Here is a 14,721-nt window from a genome sequence, read left to right on the forward strand (position 1 = left end):
CTCCAGAACTAGTTAGGTCTCTGGTTAATCTTTTCCAGTGCACTCACATCGCTGACATCCTTCCGACAAAGTCTTCCCTACTTTGTTATACTCTTGGTCCAAACATGGACAAAGGAACTGAATTCCAATGGTGAAGTGAGAGTGACTTCCCTTGACATTAAGGCCATATTTGATTGAATGTGGCATCATAGAGCTTATGTAAAAATGAAGTCAAGGGAACTGCAGCGGCGACAGCTGGAGTCATCCTGAACGCTGAGAAAGATGGTTGTGATTGTTGTAAGCCAGTCTTCTCGGCCTTAGCCCATTGCTTTAAAAGTTTCTCTTTCCAACCATTTTTAGGTGCTTCATCAATGGTCCTCCCTCCATCATAAGTTTGGAAACGAGGATGTTCAGTGATTGCGTGGAGTTCAGTTCCGTTCACAACATAGATAATAAAGAAGTCTTAGCCACATCCAACAAGATCTGGATAATATTTAGGCATGGACTGGCAAGTGGAAAGCTACACTTGTGCCACACGAATGCCAGATAATGACCCTCTCCACCAATCACTTCCCCATGACGTTCGAAGGCAATTCTGAATCAACCACTTATCTCTTCAATATCACAGATTACACCTTTTTTTTGAGAGCAGTTTTAACTGAACATTCCCCCCACCCCCCCCAAAAAAAATTCACCGCGTAGGTATTTTGGCGTTTAATTTTTCTATCGGAAATCTGTAGATGAGTTCCCCCAAATTTTGATCTATCTATTTTGCGTTTCTGTTTATCTTTTTGTCAAAAGCAATGAAAGTATTAAAACATTGCAACTGATATGTTCTATTGCTAAATAATACATTTTAAGTATTTCATACATAAGTTAGTCACTTTTTAAGAATACCTTATTAAATATGCAGTCAAGTGATGAAATTAACATAAATAATAACATCTATCAATCTTCCGGTTCAATTCATTTGTATCATCTTTTCTGAAAATCAGCTATGAAAGGTAGCTGGCTGGAAAATATTTATCATTTATCAGGATTCAAGTTATAATGTATATTAATTTGCTAGTATGCCTCTGGAAAAAAAAACATGATTTCCGTTGTAAAACAATTTAAACAATTTTTTTTCTCTAAATGGTGTAAGTGCTGTTCCATATTTTCTTAACTGTGCTTGGTTTTTACAGTTGTAACTTTGAAAATTTTCAGAATAATTGGATGCATGCTGACCCAATATGCTAAAATGAAACGTGGGCTATTGTCTTCTCAAAGGCAACTATCAGTATTTTTGAGAGTCCATTCATAATGCACAAGTTAGGTGAAGCTAATGGAAATCTAGGAAGAGACTTCAAATTTCTTAAAATGACGAAAATGATTTCAAGTGCGGGGTGTGTAGGTGTAGGAAAGTACTTTTATATTGCCAGATTTTTCTCTTGATTGCTATTAGAACATGTGTTGCATTGGATTTAACTATCCCTAAAAATTTTGATTGGTCCACAGATTTTAGCTTAGATTTCTTTGAGCTTGTATGCCACGTGGCATATACGCAAAGAGGTTTTCTTGACATTGCCTCTAGAGAAGCTCCTTGGAGATCTCATGTTTTTTTTTAAAACACCATTACAATAAAATGGAGTAAATTTTAATGTCAAGCAGAAAACTTTTGAGTATGTTAGCTGTCGATTTCACTGGAAAATAAAATTGGTCAGGGTTTATAATAAGTACAGTAAGAAGTCTCACAACACCAGGTTAAAGTCCAACAGGTTTATTTGGTAGCAAATACCATAAGCTTTCGGAGCGCTGCCCCTTCGTCAGATGGAGTGAAAATCTGTTCTCCAACAGTGCACAGAGACACAACATCAAGTTACAGAATACTAACTAGAATGCAAATCTCTACAGCCAGCCAGGTCTTAAAGATAAAGTGGGTGGAGGGAACATTAAACACGTTATAATAAGTGGCAGATATGTTACCAGCAATCTTCTCCCGAGCAGTGAAAGTTTGAAATTGCGATTGTAGTTCAAGGTAGCAAGTCCTTCATTGTGACTGCTGGAAGCCAACCATTATATTCATATGAGAGGACCCTACCTCAGTTTTTCATTTGTTACAGCATGTATGAACTTTGTATTTCATAATGGTCTGAATTTTTGAATGCAGTTCTTCCTCCATGAACAGAGCTTTGTTGCCCTCACCTTTATGGCTTGTGTTTTATTATGTTTGTTGTTTTTAATGTTGCATGCTGTCTGCTGCCTTTACTGTTGAAGTACTAAAGTATACATTTTAGGAGTGGTAAAGAGCACCTGATCATGATATGACCTGTGCTGTAAAACTCAGAAGAATCTTTCTCACGAGGAGAATTTTTTTTCCCCCTTTGTCTAACAAGTAACATTCATTTACTTGTAGATATTTAGGCATTGGAGCAGTTGAAATATCTACTAATACCTTTCTAATATTTGGTATGTAATCCAAATTTGTTCTGGGAGGCTTTCCCGGGGCTTGTATTATTGAGTGCGAATCATTTAGTGTGGGACTATAGAAACATCACAAATTGCACAAACCTACATTGAATAAAACTCTTAAATTAATATTTCTCTGTTTTAATGTTGTTTATCCTTCAAACACAACATAAGGCTATTGTCCAATAATAAAGAAAGCCAAACCAAAGCTAAATTTTAATGAAACAAATTCTATGTTACAATCTTGATAGAAACCAAAAGCTTTTTAAACAGAAGAAATTTTAACTCCTGGTTATTAACTGAAAGGATCACATCAAAAGATTTCATATTTTTAAATAAAAACTTTCGCTGTTCAATAATTAAACAAAGCAAGTACCAGTAACTTGACACTGTTTCATAAATACTTCAACCCAGAAATCTCAACCAAGTGCTCCGTTATACTTTTATTTCCACCCTCTATACTTTTTAGAATCTTGAGAGTTCCTTAGCTTCTCCCGGGGCTAAACTAAGCTGCGCCATAGCTTTCAGGAATCCACTTGATTCTTCTCACTATTCCTGTTATTCTCCGAGGTGTGAGACTTCTTGGGATCTTTCTATTAGCATTTGACTCTGCAAAACTACAAAAGGTTGTGAATGTAGCCCAATCCATCACGCAAACCAGCCTCCCATCCATTGACTCTGTTTACACTTCCCACTGCCTCGGAAAAGCAGCCAGCTTAATTAAGGACCCCACGCACCCCGGATATTCTCTCTTCCACCTTCTTCCGTCGGGAAAAAGATACAAAAGTCTGAGGTCACGTACCAATCGACTCAAGAACAGCTTCTTCCCTGCAGCCATCAGACTTTTGAATAGACCTACCTTGCATTAAGTTGATCTTTCTCTACACCTTAGCTATGACTGTAACGCTACATTCTGCTCTCTCTAGTTTCCTTCTCTATGAACGGTATGCTTTGTCTGTATAGTGTGCAAGAAACAATACTTTTCACTGTATGGTAATACATGTGACAATAATAAATCAAATCAAAATCAAAGAGCCGTTGAACTTTCTTTTGACATCTTACGATTGTGGACTTCCTGACTCAAGCATGGGTCTCGCTGCATTCTTGCTTAGTGACTCCTAATCAGAAATACACCTCTACTACTGATTCAAGGTGATTTACAGCTTCAGGCAGATTTGCATTCTCCAAACTGTTCTGAACCCAGATTCAAATAACAAGAAATCTCACAGATAAAACATAAGCCAAAAAAAAACTGTAGTGCAATCTATCACCACAGTAACATGACGTGCATGGGCTGTCCCAGGTAGTGACTCAAACTAAAATAAAAGTAAAATGCTGCAGATGCTGGAACCTGAAACAGCCCTGACGAAGGGTAATCAAGACTCAAAAAGTTGGTTCTGTTGTCTCCACAGATGCTGTTAGATCTGCTGAGATTTTCCAGCATTTTCTGTTTTTGTTACTGTAGTGACTTAATCTATCTCCAATTCCCAAATGTTCCTTCTGAGAAACCATATGAATAATTTAAACCCCTTTTTGAAATAGCTGTAGACTTCCCCCCTCCACCAAGAAGCACAAGAGCTCATTGTTTAGTTTCTAATACTTCCCTAATACGCCACCTTTTGATTTGCAATTACTTGAGGTCTGTTTATCAGCTTGTGAAACCAGGTATTTTCATCTTGCATTTAAAAATTCCAATCCGAACTAAAAGTTATACCCCTAAAACATATGAATCATGAAATAAATTTATAACAATGTGTAAGTTATTTGCTTTGTGTTGCAGTAGCAGATGATGCATCTCAGACAGAGTCAGTCAGCAGGTAAGAAATATTTATTCAAATAGTCACTTGATAGCACAGAACTTGAATATTGCTAAAAAGAGATATGATGCCAAAGCTTTTTGTCATACACTCATCAGGACAAATGTAAGAATGCTAAATTTCAAACAATCGCAACAATTTATGCTACAGTAGAAACAGGAACCTAACTGGCAATTCAACTCTGACCAAGGTGATGCCATAGAGAAAGCAACGGGAGCCATAGGCTCCCATGCTTCTGGACAATTCAAAAAAAGGTGCAAGACTTGAAAGTAATCTATTTTGCTCGCAGAAAATGGGTCACTACATATGAGCATAGTTAGCTTCTAGCAAGCGTAAATGAGCCAAGTTATGAGTTTGACTGATTAATAATTTAAATTGGTTATTAGTGTAGCTATTAGTACAACACTCAGGATTGTTCAGTAGCGCCGCCAACTCACGGAATTGTTTGTGGATTGTCCGTCCCAACAATTGCTTGATTGAATAAAACGTGTTCTTCACGCTGTTTATAATAAGCAAGGTACATCCCATAGTCAATCAGTCCATGCTTGCAAAATCCAAAACTACTGTTAGATTTGATTCAGTGATTGGGCAGCACTTGCTGAGCAATTCTAAGTGTGTTAATAACTACACTAATATCCAATTTAAGGTAATTAGTCGAGCTCATAACATGGCTCATTTTATACTCGCTAGAAGCAGCATACATTTATAGGCAGGGACCCATTCTCTGCAAACCAAAAGAATATGTTCAAGTCTTGTACCTTTTTTTGAAATATCCTGAAGTAGGGGGAGCCTATAGATCCCTGTTGCTTCCTCAATGGCAATACTTTGGGCATTCAGAGTCGACTCGCCAACTAACCAGCACCCCTTTTCTCCTGTAATATAAATTGTTGCGATTATTTGAAATTTGGCATTCTTGCATTTGCCCTGTTGAGTGCAAAAGACAAAAAGCTTCAGCAACATGTCTCTCTTTTCAGCAATATTCAAGCAATATTTATCTTCTGACAATTGTTGTTGCATTTAAACATTTTTAGGTATATTATTTATGACCCTAGTTTTCATTTTCTCTGTTAAGCTTGTATTTGCACATTTTAATTTTAGGGCCTCAAAAGGTGCTGGTGATTCCTGGTTATCTTCAAATGAAGATGAGGAACTTCAATTCAGCTCCAAGGTATTGTTTTGTTACTTGTATAGTTTTAATTTTATTTATAGTAAATGTTGCATTGCGGTGTCACTGTCATAGTTTTAACTAGGTTTGCAGTAAATGCTGTATTGTGGGGTTTTTTAAAGTTTGAATAGCTCATAACTAAGACATGACTCCTGATTATAATCATGAGTCACTGAAATTACTTTTAAAATTCAAACTCTTAACTGCTAATCCTGCAAAGATTGACAGCAGCCATTAAAGGAATGTAGCTAAAACTCAAAATAGATGGGAAGGTGGTGCAGACTATGCAGAAGCAGTATGTTGCAAAATGAGACGCTGTCAGAATAAATGAAATTGAGGGACAAGTGATGGAATGGCAAAGCCTCTAATCCACAGTGCCAAAGGGTTGGCAAAGTGCCAAGTTGTTCGGTACGTGTAAGAAGGATTGTCCTGTTGTGGGGGATCTTCTCTTTCAGAAAGGAGTACAGTTTAAGACAACACCCCCAGCAATTGGCCAAAGGGGATAGGCTTGCATAAAGGGCAGAGTTGGAGACATGGAGAGTTTGAAATGGGAATTGTAGAGCTGTTGAAGGCTAAAGATAGAGAAAGGAAAGCCTATAAAAGAATTTAAAAATAAATGCCAAAAATTTGGATGTGCATCACCAGTATTTTCCATGGATGTCGTTTTGGCACCAAAATGATGTCTGCATCACTTGTGTACATTTTGGTGCAGGTTGCACCAGATGCCATTTTGTGAAGGTCATTAGCATCAATGCTAGTGCTTGTTCTTGAAGCATGCATAGTAGATGGATTGTATGTTGTTCAATGTGTCATTTTGATTTGTCACTAACTGTGCCAGTTTTGGCCTGAATGTTCCAGCCAATGCCCTCTCTTAGACTTTCATAGCTAAACATATGTTCAGCGGCAGCAGGGACTCCCTCCACCAGCACTATTTAAAAGGATCAGCAGCTACTTTGAAGGTGGTGGCTGTTTGATTTCTACTGGTTGCTGCTGAGTTAGTAGAATGTTTGGTGATTTGTTGCTGAAGTCTGCATAGAGAGCAAATGGTGAATATTTGGTCGACTTTGACCTCCAAGATCCTGCTCAGACCTTACTTGCTCTCGGTAGCAGGTGCAGTAGTTTCCATTCCCCCTTGGCCTGCTTGACAGAGACACTGAGCAGAGGTGATACAGAGGAGGCAAGTTTTGTGAGAGTGAGGGCGTGAGGATAAAGAGGGAGAGATGGGCTCTCAGCATGGACCATATCCACCTACGGTCTTGAGGGAGCAATTCTATCTCAATGTCAGCAAGGAACAGTATATGTGACATCTCTGCCTCACTAAGGAGATACTCACTGAAATCTGTCAGCCCAACCTGCAACTTCCGGACAGGATGAGAACAGCATTGTAAGTGGCTGTGAAGCTGACCTTGCCATGAAATTTTCTGCCAGGCTCCTTGGCTGATATTTGCAACATCTCAGAATTTGCTGTCTTCTGATGTGTGACGGAGTTCACTGGGGCTCTGTTTTCAATTAAACCTGAAGACATTTCATTCTCTTGCCAGAAATTCAGACAGAACAAGCATGCAACTTTGCCAGGACAGTATACTTCCCCTTTGTTTTGGTTACATTATCATTTGTGTTTATTATAAGCAGATTGAGGGCATTGATTGGAGTTTCATTTGAACATATATAAAAAGACGCTGACTGAAATTGTGGTGTGGTTGAGTTAAGAAGTGTATGCTTGTAATGTTTCATTCTTACAAATGCATATGAGACTGAGTAAAGGCCGGTTGCAGTGCAACCCTTCAATTGGCTTTCCAAATAGAACAAATTGTGCAATGGCCTTCAACTTCACACTTGTAGCTTTGTGGGCTACATGTAAATTTTGAGCTACACCACAAATGGAAGGAATTCTACTCCATCATTGTCCAGCTGATGTGAAACCATAGTCACCTGCACATTGTGTATGTGAATGCCCGGTATCCCGACAGCAGCCTGGGTTCCCTGGGGGCAAATAGTGTCATGGGCTGCTATTAATGCGCCCTATGTGGCTTTCTTCATCAATATAATCGCGGAACGTTGCACAAGTTGAAGCCCACAGCACTGCCTGCATTCAGGGAATTGAGTTAAGAGTGATAGTGTTATGCAAACAAATTTCTTCCCCTTAAATTTCTAACTTTTTAGACCAGTTGGTAAGAAAATGTGTTTTTTACAGGTATCTCAGAAATTTAGCTTGACTAAGTTGTTAAGTACTTCACAGAAAAGTAAAGAAAATGGTAAGTTGTTGAGAAAATAATTGAAAATGAATTTGATCATTGTTTTACTTCATGTGTAGTTAATAACATTGTTTCAACATTTATAAACAAAGGATTTCTCTGTTTTACCTTAGTAAACGCAAAGGCCAACTCTGGCAAAGTACAGAACATGGACATTTTGCATCCAGCTGAATCAGATGTAGATAGTGAGGAAGAGTCAGAAGGCAATAGTCAAGATGAAGAAGACATTAATGAGAATAGCTGCTCATTAACCCAAACTTCACCCCAGGCTAAGGCACCTTTACTCACTTCTCCTCAAATAGCTGTGCCTTCAGCCAGTTCCTTTGCAAAAGCTCAGTCAAGTTCTACCCCCTTTAAAGGCTACAAGCAGGTAAATGATTATTATATAGATTGTGTTCCATTTTTAATTGTTTGACTATCATCTTAAGCACTGTAATGGAGATCTGTTGGTAAAATTGATGACCGTTACACCAAATATTCAACAGAAACAACATGCAATCAATAGTTGGGATAATACAAAGACGAGGAGCATGATTGAGAATGTGTTTCAGGTGAAGATGAAGAAGAAAGCTGTGATAAAGAGGATTGACAAATAGGGGTATGAAAATAGTATCAGTGAAGTGGCATTAATTCAGATGAAGAATGCAATAATATGAACTTCTCAGGTATTTATTGCAACATAATTGAAGAGGATGCTGAGAATAATAAGGAAATGGGTATTGAATTTGAAAGAAATTAAAACTTTGAAATCAAAGGTAATCTAGAAGAAAAATATGACAAAACCCATTCAATCTCAAACAATCAAAGGTTGGGTTCTAGATTGATGCACTGGTGATAGAATTGTGCTGATATATATACCCAGAAATGAAAATGATGATGTTTCTAAAAAAAAGAATACTTACTTTTGAGATACCACTGCATAGAAGAAAAGTGTATTTTGTTCAAAGTAGATAAAACAATTCAAAAATTGTTAAAAGAATGAGCGTGATGATGTGAGATACAACAAGTGTGAGGAACATAGGAATGGGAGTAGGCCATTCAGCCCATCAAGCCTGCTCCAATTTTCAGTTAGATCATGGTTGATCATTTGCCTCAATGCCACTCGCCCAAAAGAATTGTCTGTTGGCGCAGCGAAAGTGATGATGGTAATTTCAACGACTGCATTGCCATGAAAAATTAAAAATAGGCAATAAAGTCTTTAATATCTGGCAAATATGCAAACTGACTGATGGAGCCTGAAGGTGTGCAGTGACAAAGCAACCTGGCTGTACAAGTGCATAGATCTTTGAAGGTGGCAGGGCCACTTGGGAGAGTAATTAGCAAAGCATGTAGGATCTCGTGCTTTGAAAATCGAAGCTTTGAGTGAAAAAGCAGGGAAGTTATGCTGAATCTTTTTAAAACTCGATTGGGCCACAAGTAGAATATTGAATCCAGTTCTGGTCACCACACTTCATCAAGGATGTGAGGTCCCTTCAGAGGGTGCAGAATTACCAGAATCATTCCAGGGTGGAAGGATTTTCATAGAATCCCTACAGTGCAGAAGGAGGCCATTTGGCACATCGAGTCTGTACAGACTCTCCGAAAGAGCATCTTACCCAGGCCCTATCCCTGTAACCCCATGTAATTATCCTGCTAATCCCCCTAACCTATACATCTTGAGAACTAAGGGACAATTTAGCATAGCCAATCCACCGAACCTAGACATCCTTGGATTATGGGAGGTAACCAGAGGAAGCCCACGCAGACACGGGGAGAACGTATTAACCACTGCCACCGTGCCACCCTACCACTGTGCCAGCGTGCCATCCTTTTTATCTAGGTTGGAGAAGCTGGGATTGTTCTCTGTGGAGCAAAGGTGATTGAAAGGAGATTTGATAGAGGTGTTCAAGATTATCACAGATTTAGATTAGTACAAGGACGATGGGGCACAGACTTCAAATTATGGGTAAGAGATGTAAAATGTGACGAAGATTTGTTTTTATGCAGTAAGTGATAATGACCTAGAACTCGCTGACTGGGAGAATGGTAGAATTGGAGATGATCAATGAGTTCAAAAGGATGAGGGAAGTAAATTTGCAGGGCTGGGGGGATAGAATGGGATACTGAATTGCCCATTAGAACTCCAGCATGGACTCTGTGTGTACAGTTATCTCCATCTGCACGATATTTACTGTGTGCCTGAAACGTGCATTTTGTATGCCAGTAAGGGAACTGAAATTCGACACCATCACCATGGCTTTGCTGAAGATATCGAATTACCAAATACTCAATTAAATCACAATTGTACTGTCAATAAAATTCCTCGAGCAGTGTGTTGAATTGAGTTCTCAGGTTACCTGTATTAAAATGGTGAGAACGCTCCATAAATCCAAATCTTTATAATGGAGATTAACTGACAAAGGCATGCAGAAAGGCTAATTGATGTGACTGACCAGGGTGTAAATGTAATAGATTTTAAACCTTGTACAACAGCAGTGTTTGAATTAGTATATTAAAAAAATAAAGCTGCTCCATTTGTTTCCCTGACAAATTTCTTTCATTATGCTACATTAGTTACTTTTATATTATTACGTTTTAATCAACCTGTTTTTAGCCACTGATTAACTATTTTTTAAATCCAGAGCAGTTACTTTTTGATTTGATTTATTATTGTTACATGTATTGGGATACAGTGAAAGGTATTGTATCTTGCATGCTGTACAAACAAAGCATACCCTTCGTAGAGTACATAGGAGAGAGTGCAGAATGTAGTGTTACAGTCATCGCTAGGGTGTAGAGAAAGGTCAACTTACTATATGGTAGGTCCATTCAAAAGCAGCAGAGAAGAAGCCGTTCTTGAGTCGATTTGTTTTGTGATCTCAGACTTTTGTATCTTTTTCCTGACGGTGGAAGAGAGTATGTCTGAGGTCCTTGAGTATGCTGGCTACTTTTCCGAGGCAGCGGGAAGTGTAGACAGTGTCAATGTTGCAGCTTGCCAGTGGTTAGGGGCTAGTTTACTGTGGTTTTTTGGTGATCTATGTTCTTCCTTTAGGTAACCATTACTTAGTTTATTTTAATTTTAAAATTTAAGTAATCTGTTTAATTGGTTGAAACAGAAATCCAGAGTAAAAACCTTTTGGTTTGCTAATTTAAAGAGTTGATGATGTAAAATGACAACTACCACCACAGCAAAAGAAATAACGGAGTGAATTTTCATCTTGTTGCCTGGGCATAAAATTGGCATTGCGGCTTGGTCAATTTGTTATAGAAATTACCAATTTCAGTAGAAAAAAAATTGTTTTCTCTATAATGGGTGGCCAATCCAGAATGCTAATTTTATGCTCAGGTGACAAAATCTACCTCTTAGTTTTCTTTAACATGCTCTACCGTTTTTTAAAAACGTGGTTAAATTGGAGTTTTTTGAATCCAGTTGAACTTTATGGATGGCTAGCATTTAATTTGGTTACATCAAAAAAATTGTAAAAAAACAAGTTTTTTTCCAGAATCAGAATATATATTTACTGAAACCTTTTTTAGTATAATTGCTTTTAAATCATGTCAGAATACTGCTTTCTGTAATCTGTAATTTTAACATATAAAATATTATATTTGGTTATTATTCAATTGGATTGAAATTGTTTTTATTTTATCTTTAATCTTGTGCAGGACAGATCTTTGGAAGAGGAGACGTGGCCTGTCGAATTGTGTTCAACAGACTCCAGAACTTTAGCAATGCAACCTGTTAATCTTGATGGAGCTTCCACATATACTGCTCAGGCAAAAGAGACTTCCCAACAAAAGCATAGAAGAGGTAGCTATGAAATGTATTTTTGCATATTGATAAACCAGTGTGACCATAGACATAATAAAACTACTCGGTTGAAATTGTGTCTTGGGCAGAGCTATTCTTTTATCTCTTCCATCGCTAAACTTCATATCCAGGATACTTAATTCCCTCAGATAAACACAGAGAAAATGCTGGAAGCACACAGGTCTGGCAGCATCTGTGGAGAGAGAAACAGAGTTAGTGTTTCAGGTTGTGACCTTTCACCATTTGTATTAATACTTAATTTCCTTATGCTTTGTCCCTGCCTCACCTGCTCGATTTATTCTTACTGCAAGGACATTTGCCCCAGAATTCAACCCATTTCCCTAGAAACAAGAAGTGTTCTCTTCTAGCATCATTTGAGCTGTCTTTCTAACTTAATCCTCCTGGTTAGTTGCAAGTGCCTAATGCACTGCTGATCTGATCCTTTTAAGTAATTGACAACTTGCCTCTGTAGTTGCACTTTTGCCTCTGAGTCAAAGTCATGAATTCAAGCTCTGCTCAAGAGGAATTATCTAGGGTGACTTTTTTTGCATGTTCTAAGGGAGTGCTGCAATGTCAGATTTGCTTTTCAAATGGAGCATTAAACCAAATCCGTGTCTGTCTATTCAAGTGGACATAAATATAATCCCTCTACACTATTCAAAGATCAGCAATCATGTTCCGGCCAACAATTATACCTTAAACAGCATTAGCAAAGTAAATTTAACTGGTCATTTAACTGGTGTATCTCACGGCTGTTTGTGGAATTTGCTCTGCACAAATTGGCAGCTATATTTTCATACCAAACAGTAGTTGATTGTGAAGTGTTTTGAGATAGTTTCCTTGAGTCAGAACATCAAAACTGCTTATTGGGAGTGCAGTTGGTTTCAGACTCTTGGACCACCTTTTTCATCATATCCTGTCCCTACTAGTCTTCCCTGCAACATTAAAATCTCATGGCTACCTTTTCAGAGCATACTATTTACTTTTGTTTCATGATGCTATTTAAATTCCAGTCAAAACATGACTTATGTATGTTTGATAACCTTTTGTAGCAACCACAAAGTATGTCAGTTGGCTGGGACCCGCAATACTAAACTCATATCAGAAAATATAACATGAGTTCTAAAGTGCATTTATCTACTAAGTTAGAACATAGAACATAGAACATTACAGCGCAGAACAGGCCCTTCGGCCCACGATGTTGCACCGACCAGTTAAAAAAAAACAAAAAACTGTGACCCTCCAACCTAAACCAATTTCTTTTCGTCCATGAACCTATCTACGGATCTCTTAAACGCCCCCAAACTAGGCGCATTTACTACTGATGCTGGCAGGGCATTCCAATCCCTCACCACCCTCTGGGTAAAGAACCTACCCCTGACATCGGTTCTATAACTACCCCCCCTCAATTTAAAGCCATGCCCCCTCGTGCTGGATTTCTCCATCAGAGGAAAAAGGCTATCACTATCCACCCTATCTAAACCTCTAATCATCTTATATGTTTCAATAAGATCCCCTCTTAGCCGCCGCCTTTCCAGCGAAAACAATCCCAAATCCCTCAGCCTCTCCTCATAGGATCTCCCCTCCATACCAGGCAACATCCTGGTAAACCTCCTCTGCACCCTCTCCAAAGCCTCCACATCCTTCCTGTAATGTGGGGACCAGAACTGCACACAGTACTCCAAGTGCGGCCGCACCAGAGTTGTGTACAGTTGCAACATAACGCTACGACTCCTAAATTCAATCCCCCTACCAATAAACGCCAAGACACCATATGCCTTCTTAACAACCTTATCTACTTGATTCCCAACTTTCAGGGATCTATGCACACATACACCTAGATCCCTCTGCTCCTCCACACTATTCAAAGTCCTCCCGTTAGCCCTATACTCAACACATCTGTTATTCCTACCAAAGTGAATTACCTCACACTTCTCCGCATTAAACTCCATCCGCCACCTCTCGGCCCAACTTTGCAACCTGTCTAAGTCTTCCTGCAAACTACGACACCCTTCCTCACTGTCTACCACACCACCGACTTTGGTGTCATCAGCAAATTTGCTAATCCACCCAACTATACCCTCATCCAGATCATTAATAAATATTACAAACAGCAGTGGCCCCAAAACAGATCCCTGAGGTACACCACTTGTAACCGCACTCCATGATGAATATTTCCAAAAGCCACTAAATGGAATTATCTATGAAACTTCATGAAAATTGCCAATGCATTGAAAATTGCTCTTGTCGTGTTCGATTGTCAGTTTCATGCAATGCTAGGTGTGAGTTTTTACATCAGAGCCATTTTCAGCTGTTTTATCAATGACCATCCCTCATCATTAGGTCAGATGTGGGGCTATTTGTGAATGATTGTATTGATTAGCAATTCCTCCCAATAATGCAGCAGTCCATGTCAGCCTGCAGCAAGCCCTGGGCAGCATCCAAGTTTGGATTCAGTGGCTAGTTACAATCACATCAAGTAAGTGTTAGGCAATGATCACCTACCCTTTAGTGGCATTGTCATTGCCAAACCCCCACCATCAACAATCTGGGGTCACCATTAGCAGGAAATTCTGGTAAAAAGGATGGGTGGTCCTTCTGCAACAAGTAGCTCACCCAAGCTTTTGATTTGCGACATATTCCCCAGACATAACTCAGAAATGTGATTGAATAGTTTTCCCTTACATGAATGCCTGCAGTTTCTAGACCCCATTCAGGACAAAGTAGTCTACTTGATCAGCATCTCGTCCATTACCTTTACAGATCCACTAGCATCACCACTGGTGCATTGTTACTGTGGTGTGAGCTACTTAGAGCATGCACTTCAGTGTCTTACTAAAGCTTCTTCAGCAGCATCTTCCAAAGTTATGACTTCCAGCACCAAGAAGCAAGGACAGCAGGTTCTTGGAAGCACCATCATCTTTACGTTCCCCTCTTACACAAACCTTTTTCTGATCGGCAGTCAGTGACTAGTGGGGTTCCACAGGGATCTGTGCTAGGACCCCAACTGTTCACATTGTATATTAAAGATTTGGAAGAGGGAACTGAATATATGATCTCAAAATTTGCAGATGATACAAAGTTGGGTGGGAAGGTGAGCTATGAGGAGGATGCAGAAATTCTTCAGCGTGATTTGGACAGGTTGAGTGTGTGGGCATCTGCATGGCAGATGCAGGAAAATGTGGATAAATGTGAGGTTATCCACTTGGGGTAGCAATAATAAGAAGACAGATTATTTCTTGAATGGGTGTAAATTGAGAGAGGTGG

General features: G+C 39.0%; 1 protein-coding gene across 9 annotated transcripts in view; it reads left to right on the forward strand.

The window, feature by feature from the left end:
- The window catches only part of ankrd26 (ankyrin repeat domain 26), a 135,020-nt gene that overhangs the window by 32,573 nt on the left and 87,726 nt on the right, over positions 1 to 14,721 (forward strand). For 7 of the 9 annotated variants that reach the window (XM_078219858.1, XM_078219849.1, XM_078219856.1 and 4 more), the window contains 5 exons: positions 4,208 to 4,244; positions 5,343 to 5,412; positions 7,604 to 7,664; positions 7,778 to 8,034; positions 11,310 to 11,454. In XM_078219858.1, coding sequence (XP_078075984.1) covers positions 4,208 to 4,244; positions 5,343 to 5,412; positions 7,604 to 7,664; positions 7,778 to 8,034; positions 11,310 to 11,454 — 570 coding nt within the window. The remainder of the gene's footprint in view (positions 1 to 4,207; positions 4,245 to 5,342; positions 5,413 to 7,603; positions 7,665 to 7,777; positions 8,035 to 11,309; positions 11,455 to 14,721) is intronic. The other 2 variants (XM_078219851.1, XM_078219854.1) reach the window with 1 other exon arrangement.

This window comes from Mustelus asterias, chromosome 9 (assembly GCF_964213995.1).
Source record: "Mustelus asterias chromosome 9, sMusAst1.hap1.1, whole genome shotgun sequence".
NCBI lineage: Eukaryota > Metazoa > Chordata > Chondrichthyes > Carcharhiniformes > Triakidae > Mustelus > Mustelus asterias.